Source organism: Balaenoptera musculus, chromosome 5, assembly GCF_009873245.2.
Source record: "Balaenoptera musculus isolate JJ_BM4_2016_0621 chromosome 5, mBalMus1.pri.v3, whole genome shotgun sequence".
NCBI lineage: Eukaryota > Metazoa > Chordata > Mammalia > Artiodactyla > Balaenopteridae > Balaenoptera > Balaenoptera musculus.
Genome location: NC_045789.1, coordinates 19,005,128 through 19,028,917, shown reverse-complemented (window position 1 = coordinate 19,028,917; position 23,790 = coordinate 19,005,128). Strand labels below are relative to the sequence as shown.

The 23,790-nt window shown below is 34.8% G+C and overlaps 2 protein-coding genes across 3 annotated transcripts in view; one reads left to right on the top strand and one right to left on the bottom strand.

Moving 5' to 3' along the window:
* The window catches only part of EIF4E (eukaryotic translation initiation factor 4E), a 47,158-nt gene extending 26,724 nt beyond the window's left edge, over positions 1 to 20,434 (top strand). For both annotated transcript variants that reach the window (XM_036852642.1, XM_036852640.1), the window contains exons 2-7: positions 3,097 to 3,203; positions 9,723 to 9,818; positions 12,070 to 12,133; positions 13,846 to 13,959; positions 17,032 to 17,171; positions 19,349 to 20,434. In XM_036852642.1, coding sequence (XP_036708537.1) covers positions 3,097 to 3,203; positions 9,723 to 9,818; positions 12,070 to 12,133; positions 13,846 to 13,959; positions 17,032 to 17,171; positions 19,349 to 19,463 — 636 coding nt within the window. In that variant the 3' untranslated portion in view covers positions 19,464 to 20,434. The remainder of the gene's footprint in view (positions 1 to 3,096; positions 3,204 to 9,722; positions 9,819 to 12,069; positions 12,134 to 13,845; positions 13,960 to 17,031; positions 17,172 to 19,348) is intronic.
* Positions 15,792 to 16,880, bottom strand: LOC118895493 (replication protein A 32 kDa subunit-like). The gene has a single exon (XM_036852639.1). It carries the CDS (start codon positions 16,784 to 16,786, stop codon positions 15,974 to 15,976), a length of 813 nt encoding a protein of 270 aa, XP_036708534.1. The 5' UTR covers positions 16,787 to 16,880; the 3' UTR covers positions 15,792 to 15,973.
* Positions 20,435 to 23,790: the final 3,356 nt, after the last annotated feature.

The following is a 23,790-nucleotide window of genomic DNA, read 5'->3' as shown; positions in this document are numbered from 1 at the left end:
GTTTTTTTCCCTGTCATTCATTTCTTATCTTTTAGCTGTGTCATGTGAGATCTAGTTCCCTGACCCCGGATTGAACCCGGGACCCTTGCATTGGGAGTGTAGAGTCTTAGCCACTGGACCACCAGGGAAGTCCCCTCCTAGGCACTGAATTCAAAGTTGACAGTCTTTTCCCTTCAGCACAAGGATGTTATTCTGTTGTCTGATGGCTTCCAAAATTTCTTTTGAGAAGTTAGCTGTTATTCTTATTTTTCCGTTGAAAGTAATGCGTATGTGTCTTTTTAAAATTTTTCTTCCTAACTGCTTTTAATATTGCCTCCTTTCGTTTTCAGTAGTTTGAGTCTAATATGCCCAGGTCTAGTTTTTGTTTGTTTGTTTGTTTGTTTGTTTTTGAGGTGGACCGTTTTTAAAGTCTTTATTGAATTTGTTACAATACTGCTTCTTTTTTTTTTATGGTTTGGTTTCTTGGCCATGTGGCATGTGGGATCTTAGCTCCCCGATCAGGGATTGAACCCACACTCCCTACATTGGAAGGCGAAGTCCTAACCACTGGACCGCCAGGGAAATCCCCCAGGTGTAGTTTTGTTTGTATTTATACTGCTTGGAGTTCCCTCAGTTTTTTTAATCTGACTTGAGTCCCTCATGTAATTTGGTAAATTTTGGTTATTCTTTCTTTCTGTATTCTTTCTGTCCCATTCTTTCTTATCTTGTCCTTGAACTTTTTAACCATCTTGACATTTCTTACTATCTGTTTTCCCCTCCTCTGTGATTATTTGAATATTTTCTGTTGACCTGTCTTTGAAGTTCACCAGTCTTACATTCTGTTGAGTCGTTTCTTGTTATTCAATAAGCTCTCCATTTCAGACATTGTAGTTGGCAGTTCATTAATGTCTATTTGATTCTTTTTAAAAATTGATTTCAATTCCCTTTTCAAATACTCCTATTTTTTCTATCCTTTTTCCGCATCTTCTATTTTATTTATTTGTTTGTTTGTTCATTTGTTCATATTTGTGGCCATACCATGCGGCTTGTGCGATCTTAGTTCCCTGACCAGGGATCGGACCCAGCCCTGGCAGTGAAAGCATCAAGTCAACCACTGGACCACCAGGGAGTTCCCTGCATCTTCTATTTTACCATAGTAATCATAGTTACTAAGACTTTGTCTGCTAACTCTGTTAATCTGGATTATGTATCTGATCTCTGGATGTCTTTCTATGGACAGTTTAATCTCGATCATTAGTTGCTATAAAAAATTTTCTTTGTATGTTTAATAATGTTTGATTGTTTGCTAGGTATTGTAGATAATATTTATAGAGGCTCACGCTTCTGTTATTTTCCTCCAGAGTATAGAGAGTCTGGTTCTTGGGGGCAGTTAATTTATTTATCAGTAGATTACCTTGATCCTGTCAGGGATTAGTTTTAGGATTTGTTAGGCATATGTATTTCATCTGATACCTAGGACATGGCCTTTCTTCAATTTCATCTGAAAGTTGAGGATTTTCAACCATCCACTCTGGCTGGGTCTGAACTAGTTTTCCTAATGCTGTTCAGGCTCTGAAGTCTTGGCTCAGCTGTTCCCTGCTAGGCTACCCGGAGTTGCACTCTGAATATCTCAGTTTAGGAGTCATAGCCAAGGACTTCAGGGATTTTTACATAGATTTTTGAGGCTCACTTCTCTGCAGCTCACTTTTCTCTGGTACCCTGTCCCCCAAACCCACCTGCCTTATCAGTCCCTAACTGTTGGCTATTTTCTCTGTTCACTCAGACTGCCTCTGTCTGGAGACCATCATTAATTTTAAGCTGGTAGAGTAAGGAATGGCATTTGGTAATGATCATCTATTTGAAGATGTAAATTGATTGTGATGAGGAAATGCTGTTAAAAATGATTGGTGCTCTGGTGCTGTTAAGGCATTGGCTACTCTGTGTATGTAAATTTTAGGGCCTTAACTACTCTGTGTAAACATTTAAATTTATTCTGTTAAGTAATCAAGCCAGTAAGTTCCTATTGGTGTAGGGTTGTGATCATTGGCATTACAGTTGTGAGCAAAATCAAGATAAAGCCCGTGCTATGAGTGACTTCATAGGCTAGTAAAAAGTAGTTACTGGAGGTGTCTTGTTGATAAGAAAAATGTATTTTATTTTGTAAAATGTGTATCACCTGTCTGCTCCTGAAGTCATTTTTTAGATGATACATCTCTGATTTACAGAATGTTGTTAATGTGAACATATATCTGTATTGTTTTGCTAGTTGGATTTAAATCTGATATCCAAACCCTTGTTGCAGTGCCCTCCTTTTTTGTATCAGCTTTTGTTTCAGCTTCTGGTCCCTTTTCTTAGCTATGTGTTGATACCAATTTACAGTAGGGTGAAGAGTTACATGGATTAATGTGGAGAACACTTATTATTCCCAGCCTCCTTTTTTCCCTGACATTTTCAGATGACAGTTATGTCTAGCCTAGAAGAATTTAAGTTCAAGCCAATGTCCAGCTTTTTTGCTTAGGGCCAATTGAAAATGACAGAAGTTGCTGAACTTTGTTACCATATATAATAACAGTGTAACATGAAAGCAAGGACCTGTGTAGTATTGTCTTGATCACTTTATAAAGACTTTTGTGTTTGTGTCATTGTGATATAGTTAATATACTCTCCAAACTTTAGTTGTATCCCCCCCACTTCCACTATGCACCGTGTTTGGTATGTTAAGAAAGGTACTTGATTTTCCCAACTTTTTTCCATGGTCTCTAACAATCTTATATTAAAATGTGTAAGTGGAAGATAAGAATATACAAAATTATTATTATTATGTTTTTAAATTTGAGAAACCTTTTGTTCATAATGAAGAGATGCTAGAATGAAGAGTCTGGTGCTTAGAGTTTGATCTGTGGTCTATTTTATCCAGTGCTTCTCCTGTTAATTCATTCTCCTTAAAAAAAATGTGGACAATATTGGTTCAAATTTATTTAGAGTATTGCTGTCATAGGAATTAATTTTTCACAGCATTGTGAATTAACTATATTGCAATAAAAATTTAAAAATAAAGAAATTTCTTAATGTTATTTCATGTTAAGAAGTTCATAATGTTTAATTATTTTCCACTAGGAAACCACCCCTACTCCTAATCCCCCACCTACAGAAGAAGAGAAAACAGAATCTAATCAGGAGGTTGCTAACCCAGAACACTATATTAAACATCCTTTACAGAACAGGTAAGCTTTCTGACACATAGGTGTTCTGACTTAGGCAGCAAGGTAAATGGTGGATGGGACAGGTTTGGAGGGAAAAGTTAGATGAGACTAGTTTTAGATAGGTGAAGGATTCCGTTTTCATTTGGATGCCCCATGTCTAGCAAACAGTTTTATGTGTGAATCTTGAGCTCAGATAGTAGAATTTTGAAAGAGTGGTTTGAAATTCATTGGTAATTGATGGTAATTGAAACCACAGTAGTAAGTGAGTTCCCACAACAGAGGCTTGGAATATTAGCACATAGGGGATTTTTTTGAGTAAGAATGCCTATGAAGAGAACAGTCTTGTGGTTGCCAAGTGGGAGGGGTGTGGGGGAGGGATGGGCTGGGAATTTGGGATTAGCAGATGTAAACTGGTGTGTCTAGAATGGATAAACAGCAAGGTCCTACTGTATAGCACAGGGAACTATATTCAATATCCTGTGATAAACCATAATGGAAAAGAATATGAAAAAGAATATATGTATATGTATAACTGAGTCACTTTGCTGTACAGCAGAAATTAACACAACATTGTAAATCAACTGTACTTCAGTAAAATTTAAAAAAAAAAGAATGCCTTTGAAGGGTATAGACATATAAACTGTATAAACTAGGAAAGAGTGCTTGGTCGTGGAAACCTAGCAGATGGTTTATTTTAAGGACAAGATAAGCATATTTGCCACAGAAAGGTCAAATGTTCATTGGATTGAACAATAAGTCCTTGCTAACATTGGAGAAAGTTTAGTAGAGCAGGTGATGGAAAAAGATTGGCATAGTTTGAAGAGTGAATAGAAAGTATACAAATGTATAGAGCAGGAATAGGCAATTTGAAGTGGGTCTGTGAAGGAGAAAAGAGAGCTAGGGGATGTGGAGTCTGGAGATTGGTTGGTTGTATTTAAGAGAAGTTAGGTGAGGAAAAGAGGAGAGTTTAGGATGAGTTAAGTTTTCATAGTTACTGTGTAGTAGTTTAATAGTTCAGTATATGGTTTTTCCTATCTCTACCCTACCACTTCCCAGTATGTTTGTGTTTTTACTTAATTGTCTTTCTGGCTTACATGATGAAAATTAACACAGATTCACTGAGAGCTGATGGTGGGAAGAAAATGGCAACTCAGAAACATTGTAAGAATCTGGAGGAAAGTAAATTGGAATGAACTTTTGAGGATCTTTAATTCCTTTCATTAAAGGAATTAACTTCTGAGGATCTTCAGTTCCTTTCATTCCACCCACTCCCAGGCCTTTTACTCTCTTTACTTTAAAGATCCCACGAGACTGTCTATAATTTAGTTTCATTTATCTGAAAAATGTGTTGTCCTTTTATGTCCCTTTATTTTTTTATCATTTCTTCGTTATCATGGTAGACCTATTGAAATAATAGTCCAAACACATTCAGTAGTTTTTTCATAGGAGACCTGTGGTTCAGCAGTTCTCTAGACATTGGGAATTGTCAGCTCGTGAGTGAGATGTCAAAGGTCAAATAGTCCATAAAGGGTAAAAATTCTTCCTCAGGAAAGCATTGTGCCAAAGGTAATAGTTGAACAGTTGATTAGTGGCAATTTCATTTAGCTAACCTAGCAGCAGTACCAAAACTTTTAAAGTATTTTTTTTCATCTTTTCAGTGGTATATAAAAAGCTAGCTCTGTCTTCTGACTGTGAACACAGTTCTTAGTATTGCTGTTTTGTGGGGAGAAATAATCAAGGCATGTATCCCTCATAGCTTAAGTGAAATCTGAGAAGAGATTCCTGTCCTATCAGTGAACAAACTGATTAAATCCTAAAATGAAGTTTGTGAGGATTTCAATTTCTCTTATCAGTTCTATTTCTTGTGTAAAATAGTATCATATGGAAAACTATTTTAAGACATTTTTGGTTCCAATGTTGGTAGTTTCTTCATTATTTACTTCTTGTAAATATTGCAGAATTATATTTTCTTTTTTAAAAAACCACTATAATTATTATAAGAAAGATTAAATCATTGGGGTACAAAGTATATAAAGTAAAAGTTCTCCGCTTTTTTCTGATACCTTCTTCCCCATTTTGCTTTTCTCCATTCCCCAGAATAGTCAGTGTTAAAAATTTGGTTTGTATGTTTCCAAAACCTTTCAATATGCATATATACTTTTTTTATATAGATGGCCATACTGTTGAGTTTTTTTGTTTGTATATGCAGGTTTTGACTCATTATTTTAAACCACTGCCTTGTATTAAATGAATATATAGTCATGCATTTTATCAGGCTTACATTAATGTGTATATAGAATTTTTTTCTATTTACAAACAGCGCTATAACGTATACGTCCTTATATATTTTTTTGCACTTGTGTGAATATATCTAGGGTAAAATTTCAGAGTTCTTAGGTTAAAGACTACCCTTTAACTACCTTTGTAGATATTGCCAAATTATCCTCCTTTATCAGCTTAGACTCTTAACAGTTTAAGAGTTACTGGTTTCTACATCCTTGCCAACACCATCAATCTTTTAAATTTAATTGCCTGTCAGATTGGTTCTAGTCTGATTTGTGAAGACAGTGTCTTATTGTTTTAAATTTACATTTCTTTTATTGAAATTTCAAAACATTTTTGTTGAAAACAATCGCTTATTTGTGTTTTTACCTGTGAGCAGTCTGTTCAGTTCTTTTATCTGTTATTTTCTTTGGGGTTTTCTTCTCATTTATTTCCAAGCATTGTGTATTAAGGATGTTGACCTATTCCAGGGGGGATTAGGTTGAAAATGCATTTCCAAATCATTTGTCTTTTAACATTGTCTAAGGAGTTATGTTATTTTAGAGGTTTTTGATTTTCATGTAATCAAATACCAGCTTTCTTCCATGGTTTCTGGGTTTCATGTCAGTCTTAGGAGAATTTTACTCACACAATTATCCTATTTAATAGCTGCCTAGCAGTCTCTTGCATTTATTATATTATATATATTATATTTTATTTAAATTTTACTTCTTTGGGCTCAGGACCCCTTTACATTCTTAAAAATTATTGAGGATTCCACAGTGCTTTGGTTATGTAGATTTTTATCTATTTTCATTTGCTATATTAGAAAATAAACGTTTAAAAATGTAAAATTATATATGTACTTAACCCATTGCATGTTAATTAAATAATTTTTATGAAAAAAATTTATTCAAAATAAAAAATACGTAGTGGGAAGGATACATAAAAAATACACAGTGGGAAGTATTTTTGTAAATCTTTTTAAGTGCCTGACTTAATAGAAGTCAGCTGGATTTTCATAGTTGCTTCTGCATTGTCTTTAGAGATAAGTTGTTTCAGAGAAAGTATGAGAATAAAATACGGCCTCAGACAGGTACATGGTTGGAAAAGGGAGGAGAAATTTTAATAGCCTTTTAAAATAATTATGACTATCTCCTTCCTTTGATGCTAGGTTTCTTACATGTTAGCTGCATTGTAGAATCTGAAACCATATCCAAGAACTTTTTCTACTCTGTTACATTAAAATCCATTGGTCTCTCTTGCATTTGGAATGTATCCTTCACCCATGCACACCACTGGTCATTTGGAAAATATTGGTTCAGTGAGTTTTCACATCTTCCAAATATTGGCACTTTTCATTATATGATATCAAAACAATAACATTAATTATTATCACTACCTAAACTCATCAGAAATATCATCAAGTTTTATTAAGTTGTTAAGCTCATAGTGACACATGCAGGCTTTCCAAAATTCTGATTTTCTCCTGAAAGCTCAAATTTTAGCAGCTGGCTCAATCTGTTCATTTTTCAAGAAATAGTCATGGTTGATCAGCCAATCTTCTTCCAAGTAAAAGTGGTGCTCTTTGAAAAAAGTAACTAGTTCACCTCACAACTCAACTGCCTAAGCATTGTATTGATATTTGGTATGCAGAAATATTTTTTGTGCAGAAAGAGACATGTACACAGATTGAAATTTAACGAAACCAGTAGTTTTTACTGCTGGTTTCCATTCAGTGGCATTCTTAACTGAAACTGACATTATTACTGTGAGAGTTGGTGATAATAAAGGATACAGTGACTACTTGTACAAATTGGTGCCACTGTATAATTCTTGCTATGTACGGCACCGGTGGGTTTACCAACCGTTGCTTTTGCATCATCAGTGCAAATATCAACACAGTGAAAAATAAAATGTCTTAGCATTTTTATGAAATAGTTTTTACTCATCAGCGCTCCTTGAAAGGGCCTTAGGATCCCCTAGGGACCTGTAAACCACATTTTGAGAACTGTTGGTAGGCACTTAAGATGTTTCCAAAATTTTCCAAAATTAAGAATATTCCTGTACAAACATTTTTGCTTAGTTAATCCAATTATTTTCTTAGGATATATCTTTATATGTTTAATGGCTGAATGCAGTTTTTTTTTTAAAGATGGAATTAAATTTTATTATTATTATTTTTAATTGAGGTGTAACAGTTTCAGATGTACATGATTTAATATTTGTATGTATTGTGAAATGATCACAGTAAGTCAACATCCATCACAATACATATTTATAATTTTTTTTTTCTTGTGTTGAGAACTTTTAAGATTTAGTCCCTTAGCAACTTTCAAATTTGCAATGCAGTATTATCACCATGTTGTACTTTACATCCCCATGACTTACTTATTTTACAACTGGAAGTGTGTATACATTTGACCCGCTTCATGCATTCCCCCACCCTTATGCCTCTGGGAACCACCAATCTCTTCTCTGTATCAGTGAGCTTGGGGTGGTTTTTTGGGGGGTAGTTTGTTTTTTTTAAGTTTTTTTTTAAGATTGCACATATCAGCAAGATCATACAGTATTTGTTTTTCCTGTCTAGTGTCTGATTTATTTAACTTAGCACAAAGTCCTCAGGGTCCATCCATGTTGCAAACAGCAAGATTTCCTTCATTTTTATGACTGAATAATCCATTGAAAATGTATATATATATACACCATATTTTCCTTATTCATGCCTTGATGGACATTTAAGTTGCTTCCGTGTCTTTGCTTATCATGGGGCTGCACATATCGTTTTCAAGTTAGCCTTTTCATTTTCTTCTGATAAATGCCCAGAAGTGGAATTGCTGGATCCAGTGGTAGTTCCATTTTTAAATTTTTGAGGAAAGACTGAATTAATTTTAGAAATCCAGAGTACAATACTTGACACAGTGTGTGTATGTTTAATAGTTTTTCTGCCTTTGCTTTTTAAAAAAATTTTTTTTCCTTGATAGTGGGTTGGCAAATACAAATTATCAAGTAGGTGCTGAAATGCATCTCATTTTTATGTCTGAGATTATCAAGCATTAATCATAAAGTTATGAAATATATGTCCACTTGGAAACCTGTCTTCAGACAACATTTTTATCAATGAGTAAGTGAAATTCCCTTAGAAGTGGTATAGTAATTCAGAAAATACAATTTTACTAAAGATGAATCATACTGGGATGATAATACTTAAGTGTAACTTTTATGTGACATGAGTTTGCCTTCAAAGTATTAGAATAAAACTTTTTTAGACAAAGTATATACAGATACATAGAAACTGGTATGCATTATTTCAGAATATATCTGTGGTAGCATTACTCAATGAATCCCTTTATTATATTCCCATTTTGTATGAGTTCCCCGCCCCCCCCCCCCATTCCTAGTGCTCTCATTTCTCTCCTCTTGTTTCTCTGTAAATTCAGCTTCCCTCTTCCCCACTTTCCTTTCCAGTTAAGTGCTCCTGGTCTGTTTTTCTTAAATAACTGCTTAATTATCTCTATCATAGCACTTAGGACATTGTAATTGTCTCTGTACAACATTTCTGTGAACTCTCTGTGGGATGAGCCTCAGTGGATCTCTAAGTATAGCAGAGAATCTGTTACATAGTAGGTACAAAACACATACTTTTCATTTTATTTATCTATTTATTTATTTTTTAGCCACACCACACAGCTTGCAGGATCTCAGTTCCCCAAAGCCCCAAATCCTAACCACTAGGCCACCAGGGAACTCCCAAAATATATACTTTTTAAATGAAAGAAATAGAGAAAACTACTCATTTGCTACTATAAATAAAGTTTTTATTTACTTTATTTATTTTTAATTGTGGTAAAACACATATATAAATTTACTATCTTAACCATTTTTAAATGTACAGTTCAATAGTGTTAAGTACACCCCCATTGTTGTGCAACCAATCTCCCCGAACTCTCTTTATCTTGCAGAAAAACTTAAACTCTCTACCCATTAAACAACAACTCTCCATTCCCCTTCCCTTTTAGCCCCTGGCAACCACCATTCTACTTTACTACTCTGGGTGCCTCATACAAGTGGAGCATACAGTATTTGTCTTCTTTGATGGACTCATTTCATTTTCCTTCCTTTTTAAGGCTGTTTAATATTCCACAATACATTTTGTTCATTCATCTGACAATAGACACTTCCCCCTTTTGGCTGTTGTGAATAATGCTGCTTTGAACATGGATGTAAAGCTACCTCTTTTTTTTTTTTTTTTTTTTGACACTGACTTTCTGTTTTTAGATGGGCACTCTGGTTTTTTAAAAATGATAAAAGCAAAACTTGGCAAGCAAACCTTCGGCTGATCTCTAAGTTTGATACTGTTGAAGACTTTTGGGCGTAAGTAACCATTCATTTTAGGATGTTTGTTGTCTTATTAGTTGTGTAATTTTTCATTTTAAGTTGCATTCACAAAATGAAGGGTAAGGTGTGAACAGTTAATATTCACCTTTTTGTTTGTCCATCTTCTCACAACTGTTTGAATTGGTGATTATTCCTCATCAGTTTTAGAAAGCTTCCGTCTTGTCGTCTTTTAGCTCTGCCTGTTCTCTATTCTTTGTCCTGAGATCTCTTTCGTTGAGAATCCTTTATTGTTCCTAGAACTTCCAACAACTTTTAGGAGCTTGTCCCCTTTCTTGGTTGCCTACATACATTTGCCCTATTCTTAGGTATTCCAGAGCTTTCTTAGGCCCTCATTTCTGCAGATTCTTTCCAGTATAATATCTGGGTTTCCTGTGATAGAGATTCCAAGATTTCAAAGGCTGAACTGCTCATAATTCAGGGTTTGTCAAAGAATGACAATATCTCTGATGATAGTTTATTAATTTCATTATACTTCGTGATCAACATCAAGAAGAATAGTTGAAATATTTTTGAGATTTTGTTTCAGATTTAGGAAAAAGTTAAGATTTCAGGGTCTTAAATCTTTGCATGACTTCAAAATATAATTTAAAATGATAAAGTTCTTTTCAGGAGGTTTGGGAATATTGATTCTTTAAAAACAAAGTTGATTTAGTATGTCTTATTTGCTTGAAAAATGTATGGGGAGAAACTATTTGAGAACATGAAAGATACAACTTGTTAAAAACATTTTTAAGAGCTGTAAATTACCTAGCAGTTATCTAAGTATTCTAATTTGTTCAGCTGGTGTATTTTGGATCATACCAGTGATGTGATTCTTATGTTTTAATGTTAACTCCCTGAGTGTAGCACAAAGACTAACAGATTGTGATTAGAAAATTCATGCATGTAATGTATACTTCCTCCAGGGCAGAAACAATTTTCTGTATATTTCTAGTGCTTTGCCCATATTAGGCATTTAGTATGCATTTGAATCGCTGAAAACGAAGCATAGAATAAGAGAAAACTGTATATTGAGACCACTTTGAGTGGTCACTTTTAATTGAAAACATTGTTTAAGAAATTTTTTAAAATTTAATTTAGATATTTCACTAGCTTGAAGGTAGAAGCCTAGATCATTTGATCTCCTGAAGTCTATCACAGCAAAATTGTTATAAAACTGGCAACAGAGTAAGAATGCTTTGCCTGTCTCCAATATTTTATACAGAAGTGATGATCTTAGCTATATGACTAGTGACCATGGGTGGTGTTATTATCCTTAGTTAGATATTACTATTTGGGAAGTAGTTTAAAAATACAGATTCTATGGTTCCATCCTATATTTAAGGAATTAAAATCTCAAGAAGTAGGGTAAGGAACTGTTTTTTATATTTTTTTGGTTGCTATTTTAATAAATTTATTTATTTTTGGCTGCGTTGGGTCTTGCTGTGTGTGGGCTTTCTCTAATTGCGGTGAGCGGGGCCTACTCTCAGTTGCGGTGCGTGGGCTTCTTATTGCAGAGGCTTCTCTTGTTGCGGAGCATGGGCTCTAGACAGGCGGCCTTCAGTAGTTGTGGCACACGGGCTCAGTAGTTGTGGCACACGGGCTTAATTGCTCCGTGGCATGTGGGATCTTCCCGGGCCAGGGCTCGAACCTGTGTCCCCTGCATTGGCAGGTAGATTCTTAACCACTGCACCACCAGGGACGTCCTGTTTTGTTTTTAAAAGCTCCCCAAAAGATTATTATGCTGACTTAAACTAGTAATGGTGTGTGGTGTTTGGGAACCATTGATCTGTTCCGCTCTTGGATACTTTCAAGGATAATAATGTTGACTTATTTTAGTCATGCAATCCTGATGGTCAGGGAGTTTGTCTTGCTTTCTCTTGATTTGTCTTTTTGTGTGTTTAAAACTGCTCATTAGCCTCACGGATTCTTTCATCTACTTAAAGCCACTTCATACCTCTCTTTTCAGTTTCTTGTATATACATATATATGTATGTATTCAGTTAACTAATACATCAAAATTGTTAGAATAAAATTATTAGAAATATTTTCTTGAAAATCATCAGATGTTGACTCTTGAAGCTGTTACTAAGATCTGTTTGGTCCATTTCAGAAATTGACTTCATGGGGGTGGGAAGTAAACATGAGTTTTCATCTTATTTTTATCATATTCTCTGAACGTATATGTACGCACCTAAACTTTGCATTACATATGCTACGTTTATAATTGTTCTTTTCTTTTACCTAGTCTGTACAACCATATCCAGTTGTCTAGTAATTTAATGCCTGGCTGTGACTACTCACTTTTTAAGGTATGTTTAATTGGTGATTTCATATATTTATTATAAGACTGGACCATTCAGGTATTCATTAAAAAATCTTGCCATAAACTTAGGAATAGTTAATGTTGTGATGCTTGGAGAATAATTAAATTAGCTTTACCAGGTTTTAGCATAAATATATTTTGCCCTATTTTAGTATAAATATTGGGTTGGCCAAAAAGTGCCTTTTTGGTAAAAATAAAAGACACATTTTTTTAAGTAAAAATAAAAGACACATTTAATTTAGTTAAGACATGTTTTAAAGTAATAGAACTACATTTGAAGCCCCGTAATTCATAGGTCTAGTTGTCTAGTTAAATTAACGGTGTTCTGTTTTGCCCTTCATCAGAACGTCTAGTGTTTTTCTTCTCTAATTGTTTTTGTTTTTCTTCTCTAATTGTATTTACTCAAGGCATGTTTTTCATTTTCTCCAAGAACTTTATTGAACAACGTATTCAGCCTTTGGTGTGGTTGGTGGTGGTTCATTCAGCTTGCCCAGGATCTCTCCCGTTCCACATTATTGTGCAGTATCCACTTTTCATCACCTGTCAAAACTTGTTTTAAAAATGGAACGTTTTCATTACGTTTAAGTAGAGAATTGCATGCTTGAATACGTTCAAGAAGGTTTTTTTAACTTATGTGGAACCTAAACATCAAAGCGATTCATATAACCAAGCTGGTGTAAATGATTGTCAGCGCTTGATTTTGATATTTTGAGTATGTTGGCTCTCTCCTGTGTGGTATTACGTTGATTGTTCTCAGTTTATGTCTCGATTTGATTGCTATCGACTTCAACTGGTCTGCCTGACCGTGCAGCATCGTCCAGTGAGAAATCTCCAGCACAAAACTTTGCAAACCACTTTAGACACGTTCGATCAGTCACAGCGCCTTCTCCATACACTGCACAAATCTTTTTTTTGCATTTCAGTTGCATTTTTACCTTTCTTGAAATAATAAAGCCGAAAATGTTGCTTTTTTTCTTCCATCTTCAATATTAAAGTGGCTACATGAAAATTCACCAATTCTGATAAGTCTTTTTTTAAATGCACGCTGATATGACAGCTGTCACATACAATCTAACGAAATTGTTTTGAATGAAGTTAAAGACAACTGAGTGCTACTAGATCCATCTTACGGAAAAAAACCAAATGAACCTTTTGGCCAACCCAGTTATTGAAATTAAGTGAGAGTCAGACTGTATGGGCACATCCTGTGATTGATTTTGAGGAGAACTTTGATCATCCAAATAGATCATCCAGTCCGTTTCTTCTTTATATATTTGAGTAGACTGAAGTCCAGAGTTTGTCAGGAATTCTTAGCCTGGAGTGTGTGGGTCCTTGAGATATTTATGAGTTTTGTCAGCTGGTAGTGGGTGGGACAGTCATTAGCTCTCTGAAATTGTGTAAGTTTTGTATATATTTTCTAGGTATAGAAATGTATACAGCTTCTCAAAGGTATCTGTTACTCAGAATGTTTTAGAGCCTCCAAATTAAGCGAAACCCAAGGTTTGATAGTTAACAAGTGCCCAAGTCAGGACTCTAATTTTGCTTTAAGTCTTGTGTGCTTTTTTCCCCACTACATCAATTAACAGTTTTATGGATATAAAGTGAATAGTTAATAGGGTTGTTGCTTGCTGTTTCTAGTGATGATCTCAAGTTAAAGTAACAATATTGTCTCATAGTGTTGTCTCCCTAACCTTGTAGGATGGTATTGAGCCTATGTGGGAAGATGAGAAAAACAAACGAGGAGGACGATGGCTAATTACATTGAACAAACAGCAGAGACGAAGTGACCTCGATCGCTTTTGGCTAGAGACAGTAAGGTTTTAAAATTATAAAGCTGTTTTGGAATACTTAAACTTAACTTATGTTACATTTTACATTGGTTACTTAATTCAAGACGAGATAAGGATTCCCACTCTAGCTAAGCCAGCACTTAGTTTTGTTCTGTCCTGTGAATCTTGTATACTTCTTACATACTAGTACAGTGAAACTCCCTACCACATATTACACATCCAGAAAGTGATTGGCAGTTGACTCACCTTCCAGAATAAGGTCATCTTGGTCATTTCATTAAGTTCAAAATTATAGAACCTCTCACATTTTGTATGATGTAAGTTTTTTTACAATCCTCTTAGAGTATTGCTCTGTATACTAAACTTTTTAGATCAATGAAGGAAACAGTGAAATTGTAGCTTGATATCATTCAGCTTATATGTTGTGATGTAACTTGGAACTTTTGGCTTCATACGACATTTATTAAATATGAGATAATAGGCATTTTCTCTAGTGAAAGTTTTCAAACCCCAAGCTTTTAGGAGCAGGGATTATAGTCTCTTTTGTATCCCTATCACTTGACAGTGTCTGGTTTATAGTTAGCCCTTACTAAGTTGAGCAATAATAAATATTTCAGTGAATGGCTTTTTAAAGAAGAAACTTAATTTTGCGGGAATTCCCTGGCGATGCAGTGGTTAAGACTCCTGGCTCCCAATGCAGGGGGCCCGGATTCGATACCTGCTCAGGGAACTAGTTCCCACATGCATGCCGCAGCTAAGAGTTCATATGCCGCAACTAAGGAGCCCACTGGCCGCAACTAAGGAGCCCACATGCCGCAACTAAGGAGCTGGCGAGCTGCAACTAGGGAGCCCGAGAACTGCAACTAAGGAGCCCGCCGGCCGCAACTAAGACCTGGTGCAACCAAATAAATAAATAAGTTTTTAAAAAAAGAAACTTAATTTTGATTTTGGGAGAGATTATCAGTAATTAGAATTCTGCATTAAAAAGTGATTTCAGTTTTGCAGGATGACAAAAGTTCTGGAGATTGTTGGTACATTGTGAATATACTTAATGCCACTGAACCGTACACTTAAAAATGGTTAATATGGTAAATTTTATGTCATGTATTTACCACAGTTTTTTTAAAAGTTAGAAAATGTTCATGAAAAACAACAAGAACAAGAGATAATTAAACAGCTTTTTCAGTTATTCCATTAATATTTGTTTGCTGGCAAGTATAAGCAGTAGCAGAGCAAAGTGAATATTAATAAAATAATTCACCTTTTATGTGCCCTGACATCAGTTGCCGAATTTGCTAAAAAAGTTAACAAAACTGATCATGTTCTTGGTATTAAAGAATCAAATTAACAAATTTTTTAAAGGCCAGGACAAAAAACTATATATCTATAAATATAATTTAGGCATTCAGAAAGTCGACTTTTTTTTTTTTTTTTTGCAATAGAACTTTTATTAAACATATGAATGTGCTTATTTTGTACAAAATACATATCTTACTCTGCCCCAGGAAACCACCATTCTAGAACCCCATGCTTATAAAAACACACTTTGGGCAGCAGTTATGACAAAGTGAAAGAAAGTGCAATTCTGGAAGTAACAACACATAACCAAAGTGGGGAACAAAAACAGGCAGAGGTTAGTGGGCTTCATGGCTAGCTCTCTGCTGACAGGCCCTAGTCCTACTCTTAACAGGAAACAATTTAGGAATAAAAACTCCTGCGTAATTATTCAAGTAATACCGCCCAACCCTCTTGGTAGCATCCCTCTTCCAATTCCATTTATCCTGATATTGTAACTAACTAATTTGTAACTTCTTTAAGAAATTCCGCACTGGTTTACATCCCTGTCAGTTGCCCATATCCCTCTGAGCTTCAAAAACACAGAACAGTAGTAAGTTTCAAAAGGATGTCAGTTGAAACCTTTTATAGATGAAACCTGCTTCCTAGAAGTCAACCTGCCAAATATATGCACAGCTGGAGACAAGAGATTGCATAAAAAGTCCAGCTGGAAAATATCTCGGGTACCCAATTAGATCCAGTTATTCTGTGTCTGTGGATTTAAAATGATCATCATCCACAGTGGAATAGATGTGTCCCTCGTTGCTTAGAAAATCCACAGCTTGCTTGATTGAGGCTACGGTCATGTGTTGGAGCTGATTCTTGAGATCCTGAAAGTTCAATCCTTCAGGCCTTGGGCAAGCCTTAATCAAATTCAGTACCTGGTTCTGGGCCACAGTGAGGCCATTTGCTGGCATGAAGCTATTCCCACCAAAGTTCCCAGCTTCACCCATTCCTGGATTGCTGATAGGTGCTCTCCCTGCTGAGGGCTGGCTGTTAGACTTGCTCAGCATCATGTGTGCATTGACTACTTCCAGAATATGTGTGGTGAACTCATTCATATCCTCCAGGGGCATGATCTTAAAGGCTACCAGACTTTTCTTGTTCTGAAAAGATCTCAGATGACCAGCCACTTTCACATATGTTTCTGGAGGAACCACAGTGTTTTCACTGCTGGCATCATCTGTGTCAACCCACTGGTGAACATCCATGGGTGCAGCCGTCATGTCATCTATTTTGTAAACAATGTTGGTTGCAGCCTTCTCTGCATTTCTGATTATCCCCACAGTAGTGACCTGTGAAATCTCAACATTTCCAATTTTGAACACTTCATCAACCAGAGTATCAGAAAGCAGCTGAGATATGGTACAGGGTACAATATGCTGAGCTCGGGCTCTAGATTTCTTTTCGGCCTGGGAAGGTGTCGGTGATCCAAAGCCCCCAGGGGACTGTGTGTAGCCTCCGGCTCCCCCAAAAGAGGAACTGCTATAGCTTTCAAATCCACTGGTCCACATCTTCGTCACGATTCCCTCAGGAAAGAGTTCCAGAAGGTTCCGGCCTGGTGGGTTCCCCTACCCGCCTCCGGACCCTGCGGCGGCCGCTCCGCTATATCTACTTTCGCAGGAGCCCCAGAAAGTCGACTCTTGATTTTAAAACTTTTTCAGTTTTGTGTATATACAAATACTTGAGACATTTGCAGCTTAATAAGCTGTTTATCATCTATTGAATGTAATTTGAGATTTGGGTTTATTCTTTTAAGCTGCTGTGCCTTATTGGAGAATCTTTTGATGACTACAGTGATGATGTATGTGGAGCTGTGGTTAATGTTAGAGCTAAAGGTGATAAAATAGCAATATGGACTACTGAATGTGAAAACAGAGAAGCTGTTACACATATAGGGTAAGTTTTGCTTTTTGTGTGCTTCTTTTAAAATAGGTAACTAAAAGCAGAAGTACTTTTTAAATAAAAAGTATTTATGTAGACCATTATTTTCCTTGTTTTCATGAACACTTTTATAATCTTGAACTGCTGTGCATTGGTATTCAGTGTCTTATTCATATTTTTTTCACTTCCGTAAAATTTCTTTTTCCTAGCAATGGGGTATATAATCACTATTTTAGCATGTAGCATTTTATTATTTAGCATATGAGAATATGTCTTTTTTGCCTTACTTTAAAACCATAATGCTAATGTATAATACTCAATAATTTGGTGAATATTGGCAAATAGTATATGTATATTTTGCACACATGTGTACACTTGCGTAAAATTTTCATTGAAGTTAAAGTGACAGTAGCTTGGTTTTGTCCATATTTAAAACCCACATGTATAAATTTTAAAACTTTTTTTTGGCAAATATTACTATTTGCAAAAGTTGCCTGTTGTCCCCACCCCCGCATCTCCCCCACCCCCCGCAAATGTCAGTCAGTGTTAACTAGGATTTTCTTTTTACTATACTTAAATTAGTGAAATTGGACTTTAAATTTTGTGTTAAAATTAAGTACCAGTCATAAGTCACAATATGTTTGGTTTGCCTCTTTGCATGTTGATTTTTCAAACATTATGAATTCTCCTGTGAACATAATTCCTTTCTGGATTAAAAGATGTGGGGATTTTCCAGGTTTCATTCTCCACGGGGTTTCTTGTAAGAGAAGGTTGATTGTTGATTTGTCACCATATTCGTGATCTTTCTGTCAGCCTTAAAACTTACTGACTGTGGGGGTCTCCTCTTTCTTTGAAAATGTGTTAAAGAAACTAAGTATGAACTTCTTTCCTCAGAAAGTTTTTTATTTGTGTCAATATTAAACATTTTTGAAATCTCTATAAAACTTTTGGCCTCACTTTTTCAAGGAAAAATTTTTTTTCACCCTTTTAAGTTGCATGGCTCAGTGCTCTTTCTGGCATTTTTAGTGATTAAGTATAATCGAGAGTAATACATTATATCCTAATATAAATCTGATGATAGTTATAATTTTAGTTATAAAATTATTTTTAAATACCCTATTCGAAGGAAGGTAGTAAAGTCTTCTGAAGGGTAGAATATGAATAAAATTTCCTGGTATCATACTGCTACAGTATTTAGCTCCATGAAAATGTATATCTCTTTATTTTTGTTTCATTTTGGTGCCTATTTTTAAAATTTTGCTATTTTTTCTCAGATACCGGATTCCTAACTTGACCTATGATGTTCTCACAAGATCGTATGACGATCTGTCCCCAGTTTTACCTTGTCAGCCTTATCTCTCATATTTACCATTTTTGTGAGCTGTAGCCACACAGCCTTATTTTTGTTCCTCGGCCTTCAGATGTGCTTCATTCTCTTAGCATTATACTTTGACCTCATGAGTTTTTAAAAGGAGAGATTTCTCTGTTTTCAAAGAGGAGATTAGATCCTCCTTGTTAATAATATCACAGCCCCTGTGCTTACCGTCTTTGATACTCATCATATTTGTTCTTAAAATAGAGTCACATCTTATTTGAAAATTAGGTTGTAGAGTTAATATATAAGGCAGAAATCATGTTATGTTCTAAATTATCCTGAAAATATCATAAATCACCTTCACAGTGTTTAATTTTTGTGTGTGCATTCTTGTCGGTAATAGGTAAGGTAAATGTAATTGCAGTAACATACAATATTTATTAAGGTTTATATGTAAAATATAATTGAAGCATTTTAGATCAGAAAATTAAAACGTGCGTGTAATTGATTTTGAATACATTAATTATGCATGTGGTACAGCTCCACCATTTGTATTTGTGATTATTTGTTTGTAAATAATCAAGTACTCTAAACTATAAACACCATGAGCCTAGAGACTGTCCTTGCTTTGCTTATTATTAATTTACTGATAATTATCACAGTACCTGATACATAGTAGACTCTCAAATATTGGTTAAGTGATTAACCAAGATTGTTGTGAAAATGAAGAGTAAATTTTGCTAAAAGGAAAAAGGTGTGCAATTTCCTATTTCACTCTCTAGGTATTATTTTTTAATGTAAAGAATAATAATACTGGATTTGGGGTGTATGTTTGAATAAAAATTAATGGCTACTTTTCTTCTTTTTCATTTTCTAGGAGGGTATACAAGGAAAGGTTAGGACTTCCTCCAAAGATAGTGATTGGTTATCAGTCCCATGCAGACACAGCTACTAAGAGCGGCTCCACCACTAAAAATAGGTTTGTTGTTTAAGAAGACACCTTCTGAGTATTCTCATAGGAGACTGCGTCAAGCAATCGAGATTTGGGAGCTGAACCAAAGCCTCTTCAAAAGCAGAGTGGACTGCATTTAAATTTGATTTCCATCTAAATGTTGCTAAGATATAAGAGAAGTCTCATTCGCCTTTGTCTTGTACTTCTGTGTTCATTTTTTTTTTTTTTGATTTTGGCTAGAGTGTCCACTATCCCAATCAAAGAATTACAGTACACATCGTCCCCAGAATCCATAAATGTGTTCCTGGCCCACTCTGTAATAGCTTAAAAGAATTAACGATTACACACACATTTGACCCATCTACAATATTAAAGAAAAGAATTTGCATTTCTATACCTTACAAGAGAACGATTCTGTTCCATTGTATGCAGGAGCATATTTTGCTGGTTTGAAAGAGTATGATGCATACAGTTTTCTAACAATTTTCTTTGTTTCTTTTTACAGCATTGTCTGTGCTGTACTCTTGCTGATGGCTGCTAGATTTTAATTTATTTGTTTCCCTACTTGATAACATTAGTGATTCTGATTTCAGTTTTTCATTTGTTTTGCTTTTGTTTTTCTCCTCATGTAACATTGGTGAAGGATCCAGGAATATGACACAAAGGTGGAATAAACATTAATTTTGTGCATTCTTTGGTAATTTTTTTGTTTTTTTGTAACTACAAAGCTTTGCTACAAATTTATGCATTTCATTCAAATCAGTGATCTATGTTTGTGTGATTTCCTAAACATAATTGTGGATTATAAAAAATGTAACATCATAATTACATTCCTAATTAGAATTAGTATGTCTGTTTTTGTATCTTTATGCTGTATTTTAACACTTTGTTATACTTAGGTTATTTTGCTTTGGTTAAAAAATGGCTCAAGTAGAAAAGCGGTCCCATTCATATTAAGACAGTGTACAAAACTGTAAATAAAATGTGTACAGTGAATTGTCTTTTAGACAACTAGATTTGTCCTTCCTTTTATTTCTCCATCTCTATAGAAGGAATTTGTACTTCTTATTGCAAGGCAGTCTCTATGGTGTCTTCTTGTAGTGTCTTCCACATGAATAGCGTAAGTTTGGAGCATTAGTTTGATTATTATGTTTATTTTAATTTTTAATAAATTGAATAGGTAGCATCATATATATATGGAGTTAAATTGATGTGGCTATCTTTTTTTTTTTTTTTTAAGTAAGGTAAGAGGCACAGTCCTTCAGTCTTAGGTAAATAATGTACTCTTAATATGTTAAAACTCATAAGAATTGCGACCTTGGTGCATCACCATTTGATTGGTAGGAATAGCAGTTGTAAAACTTGGTTGCTGAATTGAGATGTTATTTTTCAAGTGTCCAAATGACACCATAGGGAAAGAGTTACAGGTGGTGGGGGGTGTATGCATTAAGAATTTTGTTAGTGTTGCTGTCTAAATAGAATTACAATAAACAGGTTATGAACGCTTGTATTTATAATGATGAATTGGTGTAGTATAGATTTATGTAAACTTGAAAACTTGATCTACTCTTTATAGGCATCATTTGAAAGCAAATTTGAAAACAGTTTGTTTATAATAATTGTATATTTCAGATCCCGTAAAATGAAATATGGCTATATTGTAGACAAAAGGGTAAGTTGAACTGTAGGTAGAATGAGAACCATTAATTGAGAGGAAATTTTGTCTTCAGATGGTGATTATGAATTAATCATTTTAAAGCTGATAAGTTTGACAAAAATCCTGTATAAAATAAACATGAAATTAATAGTATTGATTTTGTTGAAGAATTTAAAACAGTTTAAAGGGTACCACAAGCTACCATCTGAGTACTTGCAATACCACAAACACCCCTTGTTCAGTATTCTAGAAATAACTGAGTCTTTTGTGCTTATAATCTCAATATACTGTACCTAGTAATATCTGTTGTTTAAGGTTGGGTGATTGTTTAAGGTGATTTATTGTCTTTGTTGATATATGTAGTTGTGAGCACTTCAAGAGCTTGCTTAAAAGTGACCGTGGAGGTGGTAGTGTGTGGGCAGTGGGTGGCACTGGAGGAATATATCTATTAGAAATTAATGCTTAATTTCCTTAATTCTAGGATGCAGTCCATTTTAAGAAGTATCAGCTTTGGCGGGTAGAGGAGGAATAATGCATTAAATGTACACAGTTCTAAATTTTTAAAAATCCTAATTTATAGCATTTGATTGTCCTTATTATTACCATCTGAGAATCACAATCGGTTTTAAGTCTTTTTCCCAGTATGGGTGGGGAGGAATGATTCTGAGTCACTTTTGGCAAATGCCACTTAAGTACCACAATGACTTGCAAATTTCCTAACTTTATTAGCATCTTTTCTAAATATAAGATTAGATTGTACATGATTTTATAAGTTACTTTTCCCTCTCTAACAGGATATTATAAATAAATATATTTTCATAGTAGATTATTAAAATAATCTTTAATGGGTAAATAGTAGTTCATTGTAGGGATGTGCCATATTTCATTTAACCAATTTTGTTAATAATTCCAGTTCTACAGAAGGATTTGAGGCATACTATGTAAGAATCAAAAAGTTAAAATCCTTACTTAGTACTTATGTGCCAGGCAGTGTTCTAAGCACTTCACATGCACTTTAACCTGCACAATAATCCCTTGATGTAGGTGCTGTTATCCCCCTTTTACAGATGAAGAAACAGAACCAGTGAGGATTTAAGTCGCTTAGTATGGATTTGAATCCTGGAAATTTGGTTTCGGAGATCCTGTAAAGCACATTATACAGTCTCAGTGGTATAGAGCCTACCTGATGGGCTATAGTAAATTGCACCAGATTGTAGTAAGTTTATAGGTCAGGACATTTTAAATTTTACTTCCTTTGGTAATGAAACGTATAATAGATGGAGCCTCCCCCGAGGCCACTCTGTTCGCAGTCAGCTAAACTAATCATTTGGGGTTTTTTGAGAACATGGAGACAAAGGTACAGGAGTTTAGAGGTGCATAGATTAAGTGAATATTTTCGTATACAGTTTTAAGTGTCTATATCCTGTTATCTTCTAAGATAAATGGCAAAATAAAGCAAAGTTTTCAAGTTGAGCTGAGAATCTTAAATGCTGAAGTTTGCATTCAAAAGTATAATTTTAATTTACTAAGGCAGTGTGATAATGTGATGTTTTACATTTTAAAATTAAAACAAGTTAATGACAAGTCTCTGTGCTACTTTTTATCTCTTAATTGTTATGGATTGTCTTCATTATTGAGTAGAGGGGAAAAAGAGCTGAATTTTCTCACTCAGAGTTAGACCTTCTGGGCAAATGCAAAATTTCAGGTCAGATTGACGTTAAAAAACAAAACCCTAGGTCAGTGCTATCTGGTGTCTCTCTGGACCAGTATAGAAATTAAAGAATGTCTAGAAACTTCTACGGAAATTTGATATTGCTGTGACATTAAAGTATGTGATCATTTCTCTTCTAACGGATTTTTAAAAATATATTTGTGACAAGAGTGCAGTTTGGGGTTTAAAACTGGTCCTTCATCACATATAATTTGAGAGACACTAGTCTTAGGTTGTTTTCCTGAGTAGCCAAGACCAGCTCATTTGCCCATTTGTCTCTAAAAACAACCAGCTTACTATCTCTTCACTCCTCATCTCACAACTAATGGACTTGGTGTCGAAGTTTCAGCCCTAGTCTGTAGTGTCTTTCAATAATACTTTCTGGTATGTTGCTTATTGTGAATTTCAAAGTAGAAATTCCTAGTACCTTGGATAGTTTTAGACTTTAATAGTGTTGTGATTATTTCTTCCACTGCTAGAAACAAAAAAAAAATGAAATTGTGGGCATGAGATCACATGTGCTATGTCTTTCCCAATTCAGAGGAACCAGTTTCCACATTTTAATCTTGCCCCCTTTTCTTTTACTTCAGAACTTACAAATTCCTCATAGTTTTGCACAGAAGTTATATCCCTACGTTTCCTCCAAAAAATACATATTGAGTACCTCTGTTTACTGTGCTCTAGGTGCTGGGGTATACAGCAGAAAACAAAAGACTGGTCCCTGCTCTAAAATTTTAAAAGCAGACATCTATTCAGAATAAATAAATCTTTCCACAGGGTTCTGCAAATATTTTATGTTATTGAAATAGAAACTCCTAGGGTTTCTATTACTGGGGATTAGTAGTCTAGAGGTAAATATAAAATGAAGTTGTTTGCTCTGAACACCCTTCCAGCTCTAACTAACATTGAGTCTAAACAGATCACACTATATAGGAGGACTCGACCAAACCCTCACATGTAAATTATAGCTTTTGCAAGACTTAATTTCTACTTTATATT